The sequence below is a fragment of the Trichoplusia ni genome, chromosome 23, assembly GCF_003590095.1.
Source record: "Trichoplusia ni isolate ovarian cell line Hi5 chromosome 23, tn1, whole genome shotgun sequence".
Lineage (NCBI taxonomy): Eukaryota > Metazoa > Arthropoda > Insecta > Lepidoptera > Noctuidae > Trichoplusia > Trichoplusia ni.
The window spans coordinates 3,078,726-3,102,805 of NC_039500.1; the positions used below are offsets into that span (position 1 = coordinate 3,078,726).

At 36.1% G+C, this 24,080-nt stretch overlaps 1 protein-coding gene across 1 annotated transcript in view; it reads right to left on the reverse strand.

Annotated features, from left to right (window-relative positions):
- LOC113504869 (sodium/calcium exchanger 1) overlaps nt 1-10,477 on the reverse strand; it is a 107,008-nt gene extending 96,531 nt beyond the window's left edge. The window contains exon 1 of the mRNA XM_026887359.1: nt 7,844-10,477. Within this exon, the coding sequence (XP_026743160.1) occupies nt 7,844-9,687 (1,844 nt within the window). The 5' untranslated portion in view covers nt 9,688-10,477. The remainder of the gene's footprint in view (nt 1-7,843) is intronic.
- Between the last annotated feature and the right edge of the window lie 13,603 nt (nt 10,478-24,080).

The following is a 24,080-nucleotide window of genomic DNA, read 5'->3' on the forward strand; positions in this document are numbered from 1 at the left end:
TATGTTGTTGCATTTGTCAAGTTCGTGCAATTTTACGTGTTAGCATAGGTACTAGTAAAAAGTAGTGTCAATATTAAGCTCGTTTGGCATATCCAGGTCATAATATTATGAATGCAAGGCAGCAAATTCAAAAACCAAGAACTGGGCCCTTTGCAAGGTTTTATACAGACCGATAGACAGATAACAAGACAGGTGAAAATTGATAATAGTTTGCAATAACTAAACCTATAATGTGAAAAGCCCAAAATATAAAAAAGAAATAGACTATTTTGTCTAAAATAGAATGAAAAACTCTTTCTGAATTAACTATTTATGTTTTTAAACGGCAGTTATTTTATGGAACAGGAAAAGTTTTCAAGTAACTTCCATTTTAACCAAAAAAGTTGTATCTAACACCCATTAAGCTGTCCGCGTGTTTTTTATACATGATATAAGTACACATTTAAAGGATCTACATTCATAAATTATTGTCAGACTTTACGGCTCGACTGCCAAAGATGCACACCTCAACCTATTTACCTTTGCAACACGATACTTCTTAGTAAGACTGGCTGTCAGAGTTTCTAGCTTCTTACTAGACATAGCGACTGTCAAACTGCCGGGACCGGGACAATTTAATATGCCTTTCGAAACTTAACTTGCAGAGACTTATTATGCCGTAGAATTTCTCCCATCTACAGATTTACCGCGGCAAGGGTTGCTTAACCTGGAAACTGGAAATTATTTTAAACTACGCAAAAAAATAATATCTTTAATTTACTGTTAAATCATTCTGAACACTTGATTTGAAAAACGAAAATAAAATACAAGTACAGAATTTGTAAATCATTAAAAACTTATTATTACTTCTATTTGCACACTAGCTGTTGCCCGCGACTTCGTCTGCGTGATTAGAAGATATGAGTTATGAATTTTTCTTCGCTACTATAGGTCGCAGTGTGATATATAGCCTAAAACCTTCCTCGATGAATGGTCTATTAAACACAAAAATAATTTTTCAATTTGAACCAGTAGTTCCTGAGATTAGCGCGTTCAAACAAACAAACAAACAAACTCTTCAGCTTTATATACTAGTATATAGATTAAGTTACGTTTACTTAATACAATGTCATAAACAAAATCTTGTGAAACTTTCCATTATACTAAAACCCATATTCATGAATAAATCCATAGGATCCGCTAAGCTAAGGCCTTGTGTGGAGAAATGATTACATAAACTTAGTTCAAGTTATACAAACATAACTTAGATTAGGGAACCTGCTTACAGCCACAAATATTCTAGATTTATGCTTTAACTTTGATAGCGTTTAAGCCTTTAAGGTTTAGGAATATATCGATAAATGAGCTGAAATGATTAATGGGTTTAAGGATTTTAAAGGGAGTCCTATCGGTCTTCGATTTAAAAATAATATTCATTGCTGTGATGGATGGACTTTCTTTCTTCTCTTTTATATGATATTTTGTCAGTACTCATCAGCCTAGCTTTTTCCCAACTATGTTGAGGTGGCTGCCAGTCTAAACCCATGCAGCTAAGTACCAGTATTAGAAGGAGCGACTGCTTATCTGACCTCAAGCCAGTTACCTAGGCAACACGATACGCCTTAGTCAGACTGGTCGTCACTTCAAACACTTCTGACTTTGGGTAATACCAGAAACTCTTGCAGCGAGGAGGGACCTGTAATCACAACCCTCAAAACTGAGGATAAAAACGCAAGGAAGAGGGTACGGCACCCTAAAATGATAAGCGTAAAGCTTATTCATTTATGACTGTCAATTCACTTTAATTACTTAAATTATAATACTATAAAATTTCATAAATAATACCATGCCTACTAAAGATTGCATGTCACTTAACAGCAACTTAAACTAAAGTTTCTCGACGGCCATAACACTATTTTCAGTTATAAACCGCTTTTCATAGCACATGATTAGACTATACGCCTTCGTATATGAAAAGAGTACATCGTAACTTAGTCCACAAGTGCAGGCGAACCATGCAGTAACTTATGTAACTTCATACCGCAGTATTAGGAAAACACCCTACTTAAAGTTTTAGTTTTAAGTAGCTTTTTAAAACGTTTTCAGGGTTCCCGTATGTAAGGGGTAAAGGGGAACGCTTTTTCTTACTTGGTTCTTTGGTCCGTCATCAGGTTGTGCATCATGAATCGGAATAGCTAGATAAAATTTTCACATATTATGATTATACTAGCTGTTGCCCCCGACTTCTTCCCCGTGGGTAGAAGATATCAGTTATACCTGCCCTGTTTTTTTTTCACATTTTCCATTGTATCTTCGCTCCTATTAGTCGCAGCGTGATGGTTTATAGCCTAAAGCCTTCCTCGATGTATAGTCTATTCAACACAAAAAGATTTTTTCAATTTGTACCAGTAGTACTGAGATTAGCGCGTTCAAACAAACAAACAAACTCTTCAGCTTTATATATTAGTATAGAGTATAGATAATGTGAAAATTTTGTCTAGCATAGACATATTATTTCTGTTGCTAAAACAACAAATTCTAAATGTGGAGATCGAGGTTAAGCAACCGTTGTTACGGTCATAAATGCCCTGTTGAGTGAAAAAAAATTAGACACTCGCAATGAATTTTTAATTTGCAATTCAATTTGTTTATGTTTAGCATATTTTACGGAATCCTCAGTTTCGTGAGTCCGACTTACACTTGCCCGGTTTTTATGTAAGAAGTTGGATGTGTTGTGATTAATAGGTGGGGTTTTAAGAACCTCCAAGACGATTAGGTAGTTTGAGTTGAGCTTATGTAAGCTAAAGTTTGGTTCACTTTTGTTCTTACCGAACTGGTCATTCAAAGCTCATGAGAGACAAGTGGAGGAAGAGTGGGGAGCCCTTTGTCCAATAGTGGGACATTTCAGAGTAAAACATGAATTGGTTATATGATGGTTTATTCACGCATTTTTATCGGGATTGCCTGACTTGTTTCGGAACCATCCGGTGTCCTTACAATCATCTCACGCGGCGGAGGTTTAGCGAACGAAACTAGTCGAAGAAGGTTTTTGTCAAAATCTACTCATTTGAATAAAATGGTAACTTCATATCAATTTTCATACGTCAGATCGAAATTAAATGTAATTAATAGCATTGATCTATTAATTGAAACAGGTAAAGTTGTCAAGGCTTGACCTTCTTTTCTCCCACAAATGTTGATAAAGCGGTGCTTAAAGCAAAACAATATTATGCCTTATAACATAATTCAATGTAAACAAAATTCAAGGTGATATATTACATGAAGTATACGATCATTATATTATGTTATACGGGCCCCGGTGTCCACTCAAGCGTACTCCGCTTGGCACGGAATATACTAAACAAAATGTATTATGTTTTGAAGGAAACGGGTGCTAAATTATACAATTTTATGTGGAAACTTGATCTTATATGGTTTTTCTTTTGGTTGATATAATCTTAATAATGATTACTGAAAAAAAAATTGTTTTTACATAGTAATATAAGGTTTTTTAACTGCAAATCATTTTTGTCTGATTATAAATATCACTGCTTCAGAAATATGTGGATTAAAAGAGACCAGAGATTAAACTATTCAATTTGAAACGAATTAATTGTCTTCGACAAAAATACAACCAAGTGAATCGCTAATTTATACTTCACAAGTGAAGTATTGGTGTGGAGTTCTGTTTATAAACTCAGCTTAAAACACGACTAAAAACCAAGGAAAACCACAGATTACCAAAAACAAATATACCACTGAGATACATCACTCTTTATTTATTGATTTGTATTTGTATAAAATTACACATCAACATTGTAAACCTCTTTTAAGTACCTAACAAATTGAGTATGTTTAACGAGTTACATTTTTAAAGTCACAATTAATATTAACTTTACTTAAAAGTGTTACACGCAACAAACTCTTGTAAATTCAACCGACATTAATAAAGCTAAGAACTTGACAAACAAACAGCGAATTTTATAAGTTAATCCGTCGTTGAAAAAGTAAAACATTTTTCTCGTGTTAAGTACAAAGTTCCGAGTTCTTGTAAATTAATGTAATTTCAAACCGCAAGGTTTTGATGACAGTTTTAAATACAAAACATAAGGGTAGAAGGAAGTGGCTTTATTTTATTTATTTAAACTTTTATGTACAATTATGGTACATAAGGCAGGATCAATTTCACGATATCATTTAAAAAGCATTGTAACGAGATCTCTCTTATGTATAAAATTATCGTTTCACGGTGAACGTAATTAAACTCCTCCGGAAAGGCTCGACCAATTCTTATGAAATTTTGTGTATATATTGGGTAAGTCTGAGAATCGAACAACACCTATTGTCATACCCCCATGTTTTAATTTCTTAGAACTCATTTTTATGGCAAAACAGTGTTTGATGGGACAGCTGGTAACTAATATAAAAATTATCAAAATTTTGTTCTGTAATCTATATTTCATAACTAGCGCAAGAGATCGTTGTTTCTGCCGTTGTATTAGCATGCAAATACCGAATAACTGTTACAACTTATTAGAATAGCAATACATTAATCGTACAGGATCTGTGTTAGGGCTGGGAGAAATGAATATTGTTTTGGTTAACTGCAATGGCACTTCCTCCAGCTTCCCTGTTCCTTCATCCGATGCATTATTTAAGTTCCACTGGAGGTTCGCTAGTGGTACTTTTGGAGGCCAGCCAAATTTCCGATGCTTGGAGCGACGACACACTGAGGAGCCGTTGACCTAATCGAGATGTCATAACTTGTTCTAACTTTAACGGTAAGTTTTGTGGTCAGCCTGACCTGGTAGTACACGTAAATTTTTGATTTCCTCTAACAATCGCCTAGAGGAAAAAGTTTTATGAAAACTGCAAGGTGAAACTGCATCTTCGTTAAACAAATATTAAGGTCGCTCTTAAACAGATTTGTAATCTCAAATAAACTAGAATTATTTATTTAAAAGCTGGCAGATTTCTCAACGATTTTATCCCTAGATTTTCCGTCAATTGACCAATTTATTCCCCTGGCAAATACTCTCAATTATAAAATAGTCCCTGAATAGACCTTTGGAAATTTGTCAAAGGATTAAATTGAATTAGTCACGGCAAATTATAAAGCGATTCGAAAATGTGCTTAAGAATAAAATGAAATCATAACTACAAAAAAAAGCAAAATGTATGATTTATTATTATTTAAATTCATCGCACTCTCTAAAATGTTAATTCATAATTTACCAACGAAATTTTCAAAATGAAACACGTTCACAACTCCACTTTACACGTCGGAAGCCAAAATACATTTTATAAAAGGTCTTAAAAAGTTTATGTTTAACGTCAAGGGAACTGCGAATACTTGAACGCCTACCTTAATAACTTGAGCGGCACTGGAAGACGAGAAATGAATCTCATGAAATACTTAACCAAGCTGGTCCTTCGCTTCTTCATTGGGAATTGCGCCTACGAGGTTCTGCTTCCGATTTTTAGACGTTTTGATACGAAAATCCAGATAATATTTAAACGCAAAAGTGTGTGTGTTGTGTGAATGTCTGTTACTCTTTCACGCAAAAACCATTGAAGGGATTTGGACGAAACTTGGTGCACAGATAAGAGCTAGTTGCTAATAAATAAAATATAAAATATATTATTAACTCTATTTTACATTATAGATGTAATTATACCATTCCTCCCAAGTCCAACATAACCCGAACAGCATTTTAACAGCCAAAACATTAACATATTCCACATCAACCCTAAAATGCCCACTCGTGGCCCTCAATAGGCTAATTGAAACTCCAATAATAATAACTTCATTACATCAGCAATTCCAGTTAGGGAATGCTTACTAAAATTTGATATATCATTTTGCGGATCAAAGGACCAGCAAGGAAACACGGATCGTTATCATTCGAACGGACTTCCACGCCATTAAATACATCAGTTTTATGTGTCTGCCAGCAGATGTAGCGAGAATATGTCTAATCAGCCATTATTATATAGTTCTGGTAATTATATTGTTTTGTTGGTTGTATTTTTGACGTCATATTAAGTTATGTCACAATCAGTTAGACAACTATTAGTTTTGGCACATTGGTACTCGTCTGCATTGAACCTGTCTCGAGAATATTAATCATTCATGGAACTGCAATAATAAGATGGCAATTGTTGTGTTAATTTTAGATCGTTAGGAAGTTTAATAAATAATTATAGATACATATTTTTTGACATACAATTCACAAAAAAACCCCAAATCTGAAAGACTATTAAACAATTGGTATATTAAGATTTGAGTCAGCAGCTAGCTAGAGATTATGACAACCCAAAAATAACTCTATTAAGAAAGCCATACGTTTCATATTTGTGTGAGCAAAACACCAAAAATGACTTTCATTGATAATTCTTTATGAAAGCAAATACAACGCTGAGCTATTTTTAATGGCCAGGATTTGCATTTACCACATCGCAACAAGCTGTAGATAACAGTTATCTCTAAGCGATATATTCATCTGAATCAAATATTGTACTTCGCATAATTGAAACACAAAAGGGCCCATCGCGGTGATCAATTGAATACTCAATTAGGGTATTGAACTGCCTATCCCTTCCATAACGAGACAATTACATACAGTATGTATAGCAAAGGACAAGATCTAATAAGAGGAGAGGATAAACTAACTAAAAAACAATACATTCGAATCGAGTCCAAATTGATCTCCCTTTAAAATTTGAACAGCTGCTCATCCTGTAACTCGAGGCTACTTTAATAAATAATCTCCGCAAATTTTAACTGCCTAGCTAAACGGTTCAGCCTGGTGACAGACAGACGGACAACCAGCAACTAGACGGAGCCTTAGTAATTGGATTCCGTTTTAGCCGTTTCAGTACAGAACCTTAAAAATAATGTATTGTATAAAATGTCAGAGAAAAAAATCGAACGAACGAATGAATAAAAACAAGTAAAAAAATAAATAACAGTAAATCCAACAACGAAAAGGTCACTCTGATTCGACGAGACGGGGTCACGTAAATTGAAGACCTTTATCCGAGTCTACATAATCAAATTTCCTTTTCCTCAATAAACATGACGTTATCAAGCACCAAACCCAATTAACTCAATTAAAGCACTCTCTTTAATCCCCAAAGAACCCCAGTAATGAAGGATAAAAAAACACATTTGGCCAACAAGATAAGCATACAAAGGTGACAAGACCGTCGGATTATCTAAAAGGGATTATTTCAGTATAACATTGGCGATGGCATGGCCCGCCGGATCACGCAACGGCCTGGCACTAATCGCGACGGCCAATCTATACCTCATTTGGCACTTTGCAGGCTTCCCGTAAAACCTTACAACGGTACTTTTTTCGGTATTGCACATCGGATACATGTACGGCTTATGTCGACTTCCGTGTACTCAATTAGGATTGCGGTGTTTCTTTGATGCTAAGGAAATGTCTAATGAGACGGAATTGTTAATTTGAGTTGATTGCCGAAATTGGGCCCTAATTTCTAAATTTATATAGCATTGGGAATCGAATTTAGTTTGGTACTAAGAGTATTATCTAAAAATAGGTTAAAGCACGTACGATTTAATCTCCGAAGCCTCATACGGTTAGATAAGTATCACTTAAACTACTTCTTTAATATAATATGACGACTAACACCCACTAGTTTCGGTATGACGCAGTCATTTACAGCTCACATACCGTCTCTATAATTTTCTCATTTAACCCCAGACACATGTCCTTAAAATTATATTTATATTTAGATTTACGAACACAAATTGCGTTACTTATTGAATATTTATGACGGCGATCACAATACGTCAAATACGGACTAAAAATAAACTTAAGACCAAAATACTCACTCAGTTTCGTTGTTTTCGAAGATGACGCTTCCTTGAGCTGACTCGTACTGGACTCCGTTCTTCGCTGTGCCGTCCTCCGTCCAGTAGGGCACTCTCACCTTGCCGCGAGCGCCTGCCGTCCTCACGACCCTCAGATCGTACGTTCCAACCGATTCCGTGAGCTCAAAGTCGCGTTGGGGGAAAGAGAACACACCGGAATGATCATCATCGAGAATCACCACTGTAGCTGTAGATGGTGATGCGAGGCAGGCTCCTCTAGGAGACGTTAAACGCACATAGAAATGCTCATCTTCCTCAAAGACATCATCATCGATCACTTGTACGCTGAAGGTTTTTTCTGTCTCCCCGTGTTTGAATGTTAAGGAACCTTGGGCAGCTACGTAGTCAGACCCGGCTTCTGCTGTGCCATCCTCTGTAGTGTATTGTACTGTGATTTCTCCGTTTAGGTCTCCAGCTCTTACAACTCTCACTTCGAAGGTCCCGCAGTTTTCCATGACAGTGTAGTGGTCGGGATCGAAGCGGACGTTGGGTCCTCGAGGCTCGAGTGATAAGGATCCTGATTCCCGTCGCTGCAATTCTGCTTTCACTTCGCTGAGATCACTTTGTGCACGTTCTGATATTTTCCGTGAGAAGTCTCCTCCGCCTGTCATTTTGCGAGTAGCTGCGACTCTGTAGAAAGCTCTAGATTTCGGACCGCGTGACATTAACGTCTCTAAAGCCATTCTTTCTACTGTTTCTAAATCTTCTTCAGGATGTTGTCTTCTTAATTCTCTTAACACTGTCACATATTCTCTTTTTGATTTTTCCTGTTCTCTACCTTCTTCGTCTTCGGATAAAAAGTCGTCTCCGCCTGGTTTTAGAGCCATTTCAACAGAGCCATCACCTTCGGCTTCCACAATAACTCCTCTTTCGTTAACTCTATAACCTTTCTTCAGATATTTGTATACTAGCAATCGACGGTCGGCTATGTAAGCAGTTAGTACCGTCGCTGGGAAGAAGAGAAAAGTGACAGTTCCTTCCCAAACTTCTACTTCGTTGGGTGATATGACGGCTAATATGAGGTAGAGCCACACATACGCAAAGATGGACCACGTCGCAGTCACAAGGAACACTCTGAGATGTTTAATTTTTCTAACTTCGCCATCGGGTATCACCACAACACAGATGGCTATAATCACGAATAAGTTATATGCAGCCGAGCCCACGATGGTACCGGGCCCTAAATCCCCTGCCTCGAAGTTCTTCCCAGCTATTTCAATTACGGATAACAATATTTCAGGTGCACTAGATCCTAAAGCCATCAAAGTTAAATTAGCGACCGTTTCATTCCAAACTCTAACGACAACAATCTGGTCGCTGCCGTTGCGTCGCACGCGCACCTCCTTCTCCCGCGACGTGATAACTTCTATGGCGGCCATAAATCTGTCGGAGACGATGGACACTCCGATGAAGAGATACATGAGAGCAAGAAAATAAACAACGCCTCGGAAGGCGATCTCGTAGGTCGGCACATCCTCGAGGGGTTGCCACGCTGGTAGGACGAGTCCATCAGAACATTGAAGAACATGGTGGGGGGTAGAGTTGCGCGGAACAAGGCGCGCAGACGGCTCGGCGCGTGTTACCACGCAGCAAGCCGCGAGCGCGGCGAGCGCGGGCCGCATGCCGCGTAAGTGCCGGCGACCGGCGCTGCACGAGGCCGGCGCCCGACTGAACGTCGCGACGCTACGACGCCCCGCCCCGCACCTTGCGCCCGCTGTTTCCGCGTGATACAGCAGCGGTAGACACAGTAGCTCAACTACAAACAAACTGGGACGTGATTCGGGGACCAAAGTTTGTGTCAACATTAAAGTTCAAACTGTGAAAGTCTACAATTGTTCAATGCCGATGCCCAGTAATCTGATATTAGTTTCATCAATCAAAAAGGTTTTCCGTGTCAATTGTTTGATTAGCGGCGGTTGTTTTTCATTGGAATGCTGATTTTCGTGGGCTATACTTGTGGGCTCTTAAGCCGCAGAGCTGTTCCCTTACGCGCACGTACCTACACCTTGGTTGATGGAGTTTTATTGGCGTTGAGGGCCGTAAACTTGACGGTGGAAAAAAGCTTATTAGACGAGCGCACGGGGGACTTATTAAAACTTAGTTTCGGGAACAAGTACGTTTTAGACGACTTTATTGGGGTTTATTAGAGGTAAAGTTGTGGACCTTCAAAGTTCAAGTTATGTTCTACGTGGGAATCTGTTACCTTGCAGATATTAGTGAAGATTTTCTGAGATTTAAACTCCGCGCCTCTTGAGTCGAAGTATGAGAGAAATGTAAATGAGGTGTTGAGTTTAAAATTAGAAATTCCATGGCATTTGTGGGTCAAAGTATTTATCAAGAGATTAATTATAAATAAATTATTTTTGGTATCATATTTTTGTAAGATATTATTATGCATATGATAGCTATCATTAATATTATTTTCTTCTTTTGTACACTTTGCATAGTTTGATTGGAACAAATGAGATTAGATCAAACTGCGACAAACACCATTACAATTCGTGTTTAGGATAATAAACATAAAAATACATGTAACAGCACACATAAAACGCTAAATATAATTAAGGTTCACTAATCTTGTGCTCAGTAATTAAATGGTATCATCATCATCATCATCCACAGCCTTTATCCTCCCACTGCTGGGCATAGGCCTCCCCTTTTTCGTGCCAATTTCTACGGTCCTGTGCTAGCCTCATCCATTAAATGGTATGGCTGCCGACAATTAGTGCGGGTTCACTAGAACTCATACTGGAGTGGGATCGAACACGCGATTCCTCGATCGGAAGTCAACCACCTCACCAGGGGGCCGGCCTCCACCTTATACCGTAAAACGCAGATTCTGAAGTGAGATAGCGCTCTATGTCGGGAATGCGCCATCTTGCTCCCACACATGCAATAGACTGACTTTGAAAAGTCGTTGTCGACTTTATGATGGGTTGTATTGATGAAACAGTCAAGGACAAATTTTTACTATTTATTATATTACGTTTTTATTAATATATTGTTGAACAACTTGTACGCAATACCTTGATAAGGTCTGGTGACTTTGCAGATTATTGTAACTTAATTAAACCTTTTACAAAAGAGGAAGTTCTTAATTAGATTATATCTATGTTGTGTTTTTTTTCAAGATCGTTTGTTTTTTTTGTTGGTGCTAATCAAAAATATCCATACACAGATACAAATATTGTCATATTAGATGTTTTAAGAATTTTCGTTTACATGCTAATTGAATGAGTCATACTTATTTTAACTTTCAATAGCTGTTTTATAAAACATTTTTGCAAATTCAATCGAAAATATATTACACACGTTTCTTGAATAAACTTATCAAAGCAAAACTTTGACAACTAAAACAAAAACTTTAACAACTAAAATAGAAGATATAATATCTAATTTGTACGTAGGTGTTACGTCACTCATAAATTCCATTCATTGGACATTGAGAAAATTATGTTTGCGGGACAATAGAAAAATTATGCATCCAATATTGTTCATTATACCTACTACCGGACGGGCTTAAAAACTATTGTCCCAATCATTAAATAATATGCATAACTATGACTATGTTTTACCTACCTGTAAAGACAGTTAGTTGGTTAATGAGCAACCCATAATTAGTATACATTGCCAATATTGGTTGACGTCTAATTTGTCTGCACAAACTATAAAATACTGAGACAAAATTGTCAAACTGTCAAAGGTCTTCGAAATGTTCAAAAAAATATGAAAGAAAAAGTTGCGGTATTGCCTCGGTGTTACGTAACTTACATAAAGAAACTTTATTCAGGTGTACTTTCATAGAACTTTATTACTGAACACATAAATCAGTTGTTTGAGACTTCATGAATATTAATATGTTTTCATGTTCCTAGGATAATGTCAAGGTGACCTAGAACCGTCATCTGTGAGCGTACGAAGAACTCTTGTAGGTTCAGAAGAGGATTGTTGATGGTGAGGACGAAAGAGATGCAGATACAAAAATTGTGGCTCTCTGATCTTCCGTCAGTAACTTGCAACCTGAAATGTAATTTGACCCAATTTTTTTTTTTTCAAAAATATACGAATATGACATTCCCTTTTTCTCAATCGACTTCAAAAGGCGAATGTTCTCAATTCGTCGAGTCTTCACGTATGGTAGGTGCCTTGGAACGTCGCATTGGATGAACCGATTTCGTTGGTATTTTTTACATTTCACGAGAAATAGTAGTACTGAAAATTTCATCAAATTTGGCTCATTTGTTTTTTATATTAAATCAAGTTCAATGTTTTTAATTGTTAAACTATATCATAAATCTGCTGCCGAAACAATTATAATTAGTTTTCTAAGTACTCCTAAGAACACACAAATTAAATTGATATTTTAGAGTAAATTCAGACATCCTTTTTCCATTATTCAAGATGACACACTCAAATGGTTCCGTACACGTTAACTTGTATCATTAAACGTCAAGTGTTAGGCATCGCGTGTACCCCTCGCGTGCCACTTACATTGTATTTAATCGTTTCATATTGGATACAAGTTTTATCGTACTTCTACACAATAGTAAGTATTAAGAGTTTTGTTACGACCAGTGCGGGGAGCTTAATAGCGTCATTGCTTTTGTTATGGTTGTTTAGGATGGCATAGGTATTGTATGAGGTGATGATAATGGTGCTGCTTACCACCTTACCCTTATGGCAGGAAGAGCTCTACCATCATATCCCTAAGTATGGCTACTGTGTAAAACGGACGCCGTTTTTCGCTGTGTAGAGCTCTATCTCGCTTCCTCAGTTTCTACAATTTTATATGCTTCTATAATAATAGTTCTTACTACTTATTTGCCAACCAGTAAAACGGACGCCGTTTTTCGCTGTGTAGACCTTAAACTCACTTCCACAATTTCTACAGTTTATATGATTCAATGATAATAGCATAACTTACTGACCAACCATGATGTCTTTTACTTTTACACACCACAATTTTTAAACGGCTCTACCGATTTATATTTATCGCACATTATTCATCGTTAATACAAAACAAACTAAATTGTAATCGCTCAATTAATTTACGCGCTATGATGTCACAGACAGACAGACAAGTGAAAATTATTACACCCTACGTTTTGGGTCGGTGTCTTGTTGCACTGCTACAGAATAAAAAAAAATGCAACATCACATACATTGTCCTGAACCCAAAGTAAGTTGCTAAAGCACTTGTGTTATGGAATTCAGATACAACGAAGGTACCACAAACACCCAGACCCGAGACAATGTAGAAATGTAATTTTTACATTGACCAGACCGGGGATCGAACCCGGTACCTCAGAGCTAGCGACACCTTGAAACCGGTGCGTACGCCGATCGATGTCACCACCTCTTACACCTTAGTCCGTATATGATAACACTAAATAAATATACTTAAACGATTTACCCAGGTACGGGAACCATCCATCATCTGGGATCATGTGTTCTTTACTCAGTCGCGTTAATTGACAATAGCTTTGGGAGTCAGCCTATAAATTTCACGCCGGCGTTTAGAATTTGGTTAAGTCATAACGTTGTATTAAGGGGGTGTCAGTTGTATGTCATGCCAGGCGTAATAGGCGGGTACCAGACACAAATCATCCCTTACAGAATATCATTATGGAAAATTGCGTGTACGAGTATACCCAGCTAAATGGGTTTCCACAGATTGGATTATTGAGCTTCCGTATTTGTATTTATGTACACGATTTGTTGGTGTGTCTGTTAATTTGGCTGGATTTGCCGTTGGATGAAAATATATCTAGATATATTTTTGTTTTGTGTTTTTTTACCTCATTACTGTGATTATATTATAGGTATTTAGGTTAAAAGACCACAGTATATAAAAAAAATTAAGAGAGTTGTCTGCAGGTGTCTCTTTGTGCATGTGACTTGATTGTTTGTAAACCCCCTCCCCTCAATACAAGGATTAATTTATAAACGAAGGGAGTCGTTTTTGGATCGAAAAATTAAACCTCAAGTAAATCACATTTCATTTTTCTTTAATACTCTTTAATTTTAATATCTTACACAAAAGTAGGCTCATTTACGAGTATAATTCAAACCTAATTATTACCAAGACCAATCACTTAGACTAAACATAGTTCCATTAAATTAATATTGCTCCCTAACAACGATTGGTCATTTATCAAACCAAAGCTGAAAGCTTCCCACGGTTCTAAGGAAATATTATTGCGGTTGTGTAAAAGAGACGCCCCTATACGCCATGTAGAGCGCTCTCTCGCTCCCACAAGACCACAGCTGTCATAATGTTACTAAAGTTACTGTTACTATAGACGTGGTGGTAGACCCCCAAAAACATCAATAACCCCGTAATACAACATAATTGGCTTTCTGCAGATGATAGATATTATAAATCACTTCCCTTGCAACTCGCTTCAGTGATCAAATAATGATAATCTCCCAATTTTCACAACGTGGCCAATGTAACGTAATTATCTTAATTACGAGATGATTAACTGTTCTGTGTTATTTCCTTGCTGTAATAGTGATCGAGGGAACTCGTTTTCATGTATATTTATTTAACGAGAAGGTAATTAATGTTTTTGACAAACACTTCTTTTTTTTAATCATTAATTTTTGAGGAACATGTTTTCGTGCTCATCACATTTTTTGGTCAGAATCGAATCGAATGTCCTCCGGTAAAGCAGTTAGGGACACTATCCACTAGACCAATAGTCAGAATAAAATTAGCATAGTTCGAAAAGAAAATAAAATCATCAGGAAAAAGTAAGAAAGAAATACGCCATTCAATCAATTAACATCATAAAAAAAAACCATTACAAACGACTCAAACCATAAACGAAAAACAACTACATTCTCTAACCATATTTTTCTTCAATTCCATACCCGTTAACTATCGAAAAAAGTACATTCAATAACCGCAATAAAACTCAAGCAACCAATTTCCATTGTCGCTTTACTTCAAAAACAAAACATAAACGACGTGCCCAGCCGCTAATGGATTGCAAACAAAACTTTTTGCTCACTTATTAAAACATCGTGCACTTATGAAGGCGCTATTCGCGGATATTTTCATTGACGCCTTTCAGCTTGGATATTAACCCGCCATGTTTAATTAATGAGGAGCGGTAAGTGACGGACGTTTCTGTAGTCGACGTGAAGACGAGTAATGGTTTGTAAATATTATGTGCATTTTTCTCGAAAATGTCTTAGATCGATGTATTTCATTTTGGGTCGAAAATTGTATATTTTTTATTTTCTCTCAGCTATAATAGTAAGTGTAAAAGGAACGTGAAAACACACGATAGACTTCAATTTTATTTTAACTACTGTTTTAACACGTTAAATGACAAAATAATCAGTTTACCCAATCTGAAGTATGAGGTGCTCGTAACAATTTTAAGAAAAAATATATGAATTTAGAACCTCTTTTCTAACTTTACCAGTTTTACTGCGTAGACGTTTTGAAATATTTTCTTCAGACATATACTAACCTCGTAGAACATAAAAGCTGCCTTTGGTATTGCGACAAAAATAAAATTTCGCACTAACTTTTAAATTACCGCGTTGAATGTTTATATTCAAAATACGAAATTCTATTTCAAAAATCTTCAAAATGTCGTCATTGTTAAGTAAAGAAATACAATTATGATGGAAATTAGCAATAATAACATCGTTCTACCTAATTTTTACGTAATATAATAATTGTAGTTCCGAATCATTCGAAAGCGACATAATTATATACAAGCTAGCAACCAACAGTCAACACTCTCCCTTACACAAAAACTTCCAGAAAATAAATCCATTAAGAGCACACACTTCCAAGGCAACGAAAGAGCAAAGGTTTTCCTTCACGTAGCTTTTAACAGCCAGTAAACCGAAGGTTACGCGCTCCTACACGTTACCAAAAATTTTCACGGCCTACTGCACAGAATGCTGTATAATTTCTGAATTAAATACTAGTCAAACGGTCCCCCAAAGGTCCAACACCAGGGATCAACCTTTTCGTGAAAATATTTACCTTTAAAGGTAAAAGTCAGGGCTACACCTGAAAATTTCAGGAAATATATTTTCGTTTATTTTGGAGAGTAAATAAATGTTGTTCACATCTGGGTTTGAAGGGGTTTTTGCATTTTACAGCTTTATGTTTGTACAGAGTAATGTTCTTTTTAGTTTTACTTGGACTTTATAATGTTATTTATACGTAAGTACACTAGCGGACCCTCTCACAAAACGAGTTGTTCTAGTGATAGACTAGTAATATAATAATTATTATTCAAAAACAACATAACTAAACCAATTGTAAGGATCACCCAAATAATTAATTTCCCCATGTTTTTTATACTCTCATATTTCTTGTTTGTTTGTTTCTTTGTTTGTTTGTCGTACCGGTTGTTTTTTTGCAACTCCATTTTGAGGCATTTCTCGATACGGTAATAAAAACGGCTGGACCGATTTTAATAAGATTTGAATGGAGTGACATTTAAACACGTGGGTCTTATTCGTACGGGATCCTAAGTGTCACAAGCCCGACTCGTACTTGACCGTTTTTTTAGAGTTATGTAACTTATAACAGCCACAGCTCGCTACGAGAGGGAAATGTGGTGGAAAATTCGTATATTTCATAAAAGATAATATAAATACTTCAAGTACCGGGTTATTTGAGTAAGAATTATGTTATTAAATACGCTTCTGTTATAACACATGTCGTTTAAATATTAAAATCAATTATATAAATGAACATGTTAGCCGTATTTCTCTTTTCGAAAAATAAATATATCCAAGTAGCTTATACAAATTCATTATCATCATCAACATCATCTCAGCCTGTAGCAGTCCACTGCTGGACATAGGCCTCTCCAATAATACAATAATAATATGATATGTATCTAATTTTCCTTCTAGCCCTTCAGGCAATCTATTTACCATTTGTTTCAGAGTTCGAATCTTGTCTGAAATTCACTTTCCCTAATTAACGAAACTATTAATTATAAAATATTAATTTCAAACACATACATAGTTTCAGCTATTGACTTTCGCTATTTAATTAAACTATTGCCAAAAATATAGCAATATACATAGTTTACTGCTATTGATAACTGCTGCACTCCCTAATAATATTTCGAAAGAAATGAAACCATTCATCATTTTCCCGGACTTTTACATTTTCCTTCAAATATTCTTAAGAACTCACACCCTTTTTTATACGCATACAAAAAAGATCAAATCGTGTCCTTAAAGTAAGGGTTTTCGTAAGCACGACTTGAAAATAGGGACAAGAAGCGAAAAAATAAAGATCGACACACCGAAATCAAATTGTTTGTCATCTCATATTAACCTCCGCAAAAAGAAGAGTTTTGTTAGCTCATCGTCGTTGTATGTGTTTTTGCCGGTTGAAAGATAGCGCTAAAATGAGTAAAGGGATTTTGATCGATCGTTTTTTATTAAAAGCAGTTTTTCTATTAATCTCTTTTAGAAATCTTTCTTCAAAATCGGTTTAGACATTTAGGAGACTTGGCCTACGAGAATATTGACGAAAATAGGTGATAAGGATACCAAATACTTAGTGGTTCAAGTTCTCGACGAAATTCATTTTTGACCACTATCTTGCAAATACTTGATCATAAATCAAAAAAATATTTGCACGTGTTATTAATATCACAGGACCCCAGTACCAAGAGATTTATCCTTAGTATCGGGAAACCAATTTACGTGTAACCGCTGCTTAAAATGATATATTATGACAGAGTGACCTTAACACCTGTAGGGCGAGGTCTCATTACACAAGATAAGACGATTTAATAACAGTTTATTTAATCTGAACTGATTTATAAGGGACTAGGTCAATAAAATATGTGTTAATTTTCACAAGTTATATTGGGTCATGGGACATGCATGAGTTACAATTTATAAAGATAATTAATTTGTTCTAATAAATCCACGTCTTCATTGAGAACTATTTTGGTCTGTGCTTCCGTCTTACCGGATCCAGAGAAGTACTTACCCACCGGTAAAAGAAAACTATGTGCCAAAAGCCCGCAAGTAGAAGTGGGGCCTTTGCCCTTCTGAGGGGCATTGATAAATAAAAAGAAAAAATATAGAACTCTTCTCCTTTGTGTCTTTTTCTCATGCTGTCTTAAATCTAAGCATAACCAATAAGCTGGAAATTCAAAATCAAAAACGATTCGTTCTCCAAAAAACAATATTGAATTTTAATATACACCTACCGCCTTTATAAGTAATAAGCAGTCTGAGGGCCGGTTCACACTTGGCATTCGTTTCTTAGTTAATCTTCAGTTAATCTTTTTCCTTTAAGGCATTTATCACTGTTCACAATGGACCATCAGAGGCTGTGGAAGCAACTAATCTATAGCCGTGATTAAGGTTGCTTGTAATTCTGATAGCTGTCTGTTACTCTTCCAAAAATGTAGCTAGATCAGATCAACGGCAGCGTAAGGTAGATCTACAAATGAAATTACTATAAATAAAGTAGGTGAAAGGTGTCCGTAGATGGGTCGCCATTATAAATCATTTTTCTTTAAATAACATTACTCCCGCAGTAAGGGACTTATTCCTTGTGTCACGAAGGTTTCACAAACATTAAATTCACACGCACAAAAACACCCAGACTCAGGGAAAGCACTCGAGGATCACACAAATGCTTGTCCTAGTCCTTGTCGCCTTCAGTGGGTTATTCGTGGTGACCTCAACCACTCGGCTACATTAAATTCTATCCGAGATCGCTGAACCGTTTCCGAACATCGTTAGAAATCGTAAAGTCACTATTACCCTGACAGCCAAACAGGTCAGGTAAATTTCGTCAACTAATCTGGCTAAGCATAAAAAGTTACGAATTGAAGATTTTAAGAACTTACCGTGTCATGTTCTCACAATTTACTTCAAAAACTCAATTGCCAAAACCTCTTAATTATAAGCAATAAAAAATCGAATGATAAAAGTTATGTAAGCGAAAAGCCTGAAAATGGATTAACCTCAATTGAAAAAACAATGCAGAATTTAATTAAAGTTCAGCCAAAGTTTTTTCTCCTTATATCATGCAGAAACAAAACACTATCAACTCATTCCACCTTTCGTTAACCTCCAATTCTTCAATCCTCCAAATCTTCTTCAAAATGACTTTCCACTTTGTTCAGCTTCTCAATATTAATAGAATCAAGAAAGAAAGACGTTCCGCTTCAGATAAACGGCAGTAATTCCGTGTGTTCTTGGATATAGGTCAATACGCCTCGTTTTAAACCTCCCCCTTTTGCCCCCTCCCCTTTAACCCCTCCACCCTGTGTGGTTGGATACCGGAAATCGTAGAGGATCCTTATCGTCCGCGATGCGATAGCGAAGGCTGCACTTTAAGTTAGTGTTGAAATAAAAAATAATTGAGTTTTGTTGCGTGTTATGGACGTTAACTGTGGGTTGTGGAGGTTCCTTGTTAATTTGAGAAGATTATAGAGGTTCTGATGACGGAAAAACGGAACCCCATTAATAAGGAGTCGGTGTCTGTCCGTCCGTCAAACATATCATTTCATGTGATGACTCCTAATGAATACAAAATATCTTTTGATGCAGAACTCAGCGTCGTCCAACTCGCATTTAATATATAACCATGTTACATTAATTCGTACTATTTAAACAAATGGTAACATTTAAATACTTCCCATTCACAAAACAAAACAACTATAACAATATTAAGCCATGGAATTTTCTCGACGATACCGCGACCAACAACACCATGGGACGGAATGTTAATCGTCACGCTTCTACCGCATTGCCTCTCAAATTACTGCGGAATTCAAGGGTACAACCAAGTGTCCACAAAACGAGAGTTTTTGAACATTACTGAGGGCCTACTACCACATCTTTAAGTGGCGAAACGAAAGTTAAGCGAACTTTGAACTATTATAATAGTGATGTAACCGAAGTGGTGTTGCACGTAGTTACTCTTGCAGATGTAATAGGTATTGCAGGAAAAAGTAGAATAGTAAAGTTTCTTTTGATCTAAGTCTATTTTGTACGAAAATTCATGAAGTTCGGTAAAGCAGTTTAGATGTAAAAAAATTACAGACAAACACCGACTTTTGTATTTTTAAACGACTTCAAAAAGAAGTAGGTTTCTATTTGTTGTTGTGCTACTCGTAGTTAACTGTTAATTTTGTCACGTTTTCAGATTCGTACGAAATGATCATGTTATATATCAACAAGAAACACTATGGTTACTAACTTAAACGCTACAACGGTTTCGGACTCAATCGGAGTCCTTTTTTTATTGTCTTCCTATAATTTAGGGTCTTTTGGTCACAATAACACCATGCCAGCAACCGGAGTCCTTAATCTCGAGTTGTCGCGGTCACGACTAGATGAATTTCATTTATTTAACCTAGTAAAACTATAATTTTGAATACATTTTTCGTTACTTTATAAAACGCGAACCCAAGTCTTTCTTACAATTTTTGTTTAAAAGGTACATTAACTCAATTCTTCTTTGTTTGTACAGTTCATAGAGGACATTTCTTTTCACCGCTAACCAGAGACTAACAAAACAGACACCGCCGCCATGTTGCTATCTCGGATCCGTTTCCGGTCGCCGTTGGACCGTTGTTCCGGTGGCATTCTTCCTTCAACTAATTGTCTATGATTTCCTTGTGTTATCATTTACAGGATTGCGGTTATTTCTTGTTCCTGTTCATTCATTCAATTCATTCTTTCGTTCGGTCTTTCATACTGTCCTAAATTTTGTAAAGACTAGAAAAAAAAATGACATGTTTTTTTTCAAATATTTGTTTTTTAAGTACCTTTAAACATACACATCACGTCACATTGACACCAAAAACCACTTTCAAAATGAGATTATGTAAGTACTAACTTCTATTCGACCCCTATTTGTCTATGTCAGTCTAAAAACGATCCCTCTTCTAAAAACACTACGTCTTGAATATAACTTTAACTTTTAGCTTATGTACTTCTTTCAAATTCTACGTAAGCAAAATCGACTTCAGCAATTTTCAGATATAACTTTAAGGAAGTATGTAGTTCTAACATCAATCTAAATTTAGCAGATATCTTCTCAATCCTTGCCTTATTTGAATGAAAAGGACTCCTGCAGCAAGCAATCTCATCCTAGTATGGCGATGGGTTCACAAACATACAAGACGCATGCACTACTACCCACACTAAAAACTAACACTACTACCCTTCCAACTATTATAACATGCCTTCATATTTGTATTGGCTAGTCTCACTTTAAGCAAACGAAGCAGTTAACCCGAGCTATATAACTCTTGTGCATGATGAATCGCTATGCATTACCACTCACCGACCAAATGCGGGAGACGTTTAAGTTTCAGTTTCGTCAGTAAGAGTCCGATTCTATACGTTTCCTCCCCCTACCAAGAAGGTGGGAATAATGGGAAACTTTGTGGAGTCACTGAAATAACCAAAAATATAAGTCTATATCCACTTGATAAACCAAAGATTCAACGATATCACAAACATGAAAACCCATTTTTTTCCATTATAACTTCTCAATTAAGATAAGAAGAAAAAATACACTAAAAGAAACCTTAAAAATATTGCAGACTGAAACCCAAAAAACATTACAATACTTCGGAAGATTCTTTCCACGATTGTCCAAAGAAAGTTGAGTAAAAAAGTCACAGCATGGTCCAAGGGTTCTGTAGTATATAGACAGATAGATATATCAAACGTATATCATTGAGTGGTGCGGTCACGGCTTGTAAATGCGATCCCATTTTATGACGATCGCAGGCACTGCGCGCGAACCTATACATTTTATTGCGAGCGGTGGGGTCTTATTGATAGCGGAAAAATTAATTTTGGTGTCGGTATTTTTTCTTTTGGGATTTTTACAAATTTTTCAGTCTTTCCATTTGACAGTATGTGGTACAGCTATGTTTATTTAAGTTTAAAATATAAGACTATTTTTGGATCAGCGCTAGAAATTTTGATCAACTGATGTTCATCTTACAAGCTTTCTTTTCGGGAACCAAGTGAGACAATTTTGGAAAAAAAAAATCTTATACTCAGTTACACCATAATACACATGGGGACTGCATTTTAGTTTTACTAAAGCGTAAACATTTTCAACTTAAATACTATCAAGACAAATAACTTTTGAGCAATTTTAAAAACGTTTTTAAAAATAAACAAATCCAGATTGATATCACTTCATACATTCATACATCAAAAGTAAACATAAATGCAATATGACTCATCCTCACTCTCATGTGCCCTAGTTTCCTTGGCATAAAGGCAATATATTGTACTTTGATAGATTTTCTACCACGATTCATGCAACGAGAATATAACTGACTTGACTGCACGAATAGCCGAGTGGAATACGTCATCACGACAAACACGAATTCACGTCGTGTAAGAAATTCACGAAGGTTTTTACAGACATTCAAATCACATGCAAAAAGACGATCAGCTTCAGAACAGCTGCAAATATTTCCGAATTCAGTTTAATTTCTTCGAGATCCACAATATTGGCTTTTGGCATAAGTTGTTCCTAGTCTACGTTTTCCGAACCTACATATATAGTAATCAATGCATGCAAAGCTTCAAGTTTTAAAACTGTTCAAATCCTACTGCAGCAGTCGTAAGTGAGTGGCGTGCGGTCAGCTGAGGATCCGCCATTTTATGATGATCCGTCCGGTACTACACGTTTTATTACGGACGGCTTGAGGTGTGGTTCCAGTATGAGCGATAATAATTTAAGTCAAACTGTTTATAAGGACACAAGATATTTTTTGCACACAAGTGGGCAATGTAAATAGTTTTTATTTCAAAGGTTCATCTACAAATTTTTCAATTCGCTATATTTTATACAAGATGTTTTTGTTGTGCTGCAATAATTCTTTAACTGCTATAAGTTAAGAGATGATTAAAACACTGATTACCACACTACATAACCTACAAAAACTTTTATTTTAAGTCTAGTCATTGTATAACGAGAGCCAAGAGTTTCCACCTCTACCATTTTCATTAACGAAACATTAATATGTATTATTCTACACGTTACCACTGAGACCCCACAATCAGTTTACAAGCCGTATCTTCCCGCTGTTTTTATTAACTATTCAGTACACAGCGGTGGAGCATTCAATACGAGCCCATCACGAAACCATTACCTTAATAAAATGAAAGCTAGATTTTATTTACGGTCACTTGGGGGTCGGCTGCGTCCAGAATTGTTGAGTGGTTTATAGGTGACGAACCACTAAACGGGGCAACCACGAAATCATTATGATTACAGGAGAATTAAAATGTTGAAAGCATAAACAAATAATTTTCGTATAATATATAAAATAATTTTTAAACGATGATTTACAAAGCTCAACAAAAACGAGAAAAAAGTTTTAATCCAAAAGTGATACTGTTTTTTTTTTAGTTTCAATAACCTGGTTTTTCGTAGCGTAGTGTGTTTTTATTAAAAAGTTAAATAACTAACAAAAGTAAAACTAACGTATGCAGAGTTAACAGGATTCAACTGATAATTAACAATGGGTGCTACGACGTAGCATTGTAACCCTCTACGCTGCTACGCCATACATGTTTTCATTATTTTAGGTATTCCAAAGCTTCCCCTTTTAGGTTAAGGAAACGTTCTAACATAAGTCTAGTTTTGAAGAACTAATGGGCGACTACTTTGATATGATTACTACATTAGAAGGTAATAAATAAATATTGGTATTCCTATAATTCAGCATCCTAATAAATATGACTCCTGTTTCGAATTCGTGAAGTATTCTTGATAAATGAGACTTCCTCGAGAAAATATTATGTAACCACTTACTTAAAAATAACTTTAAAATAGAGTTCAGTGTTCACGAATCTCGTAAGTATTTCTCTGAATTTCGCAAAATATTTAACAACAATCGCACTGAAAATAATGGCCACCTGAAATAAAATATGATTGACATCCATTTTACATAATGTACGATTAATTCTGTTCACCGCCTTTTGGAGGACAGCTTGAATATAAATCCGATGGAGAGGCATAACGCGACTGCGGTTCCGCTGTCGTTACCACTGGTAATGACTGTACATAAGGCTGGTTACACACTGTACTTCATTTTTGAGTGGAGTCATTTCATTTCGGAAACACGACGCATGTGATGTTGTCGAAATGGCGAGATTAGATATTTTTTTTTGTTATTTGTCTATACTACCTAGA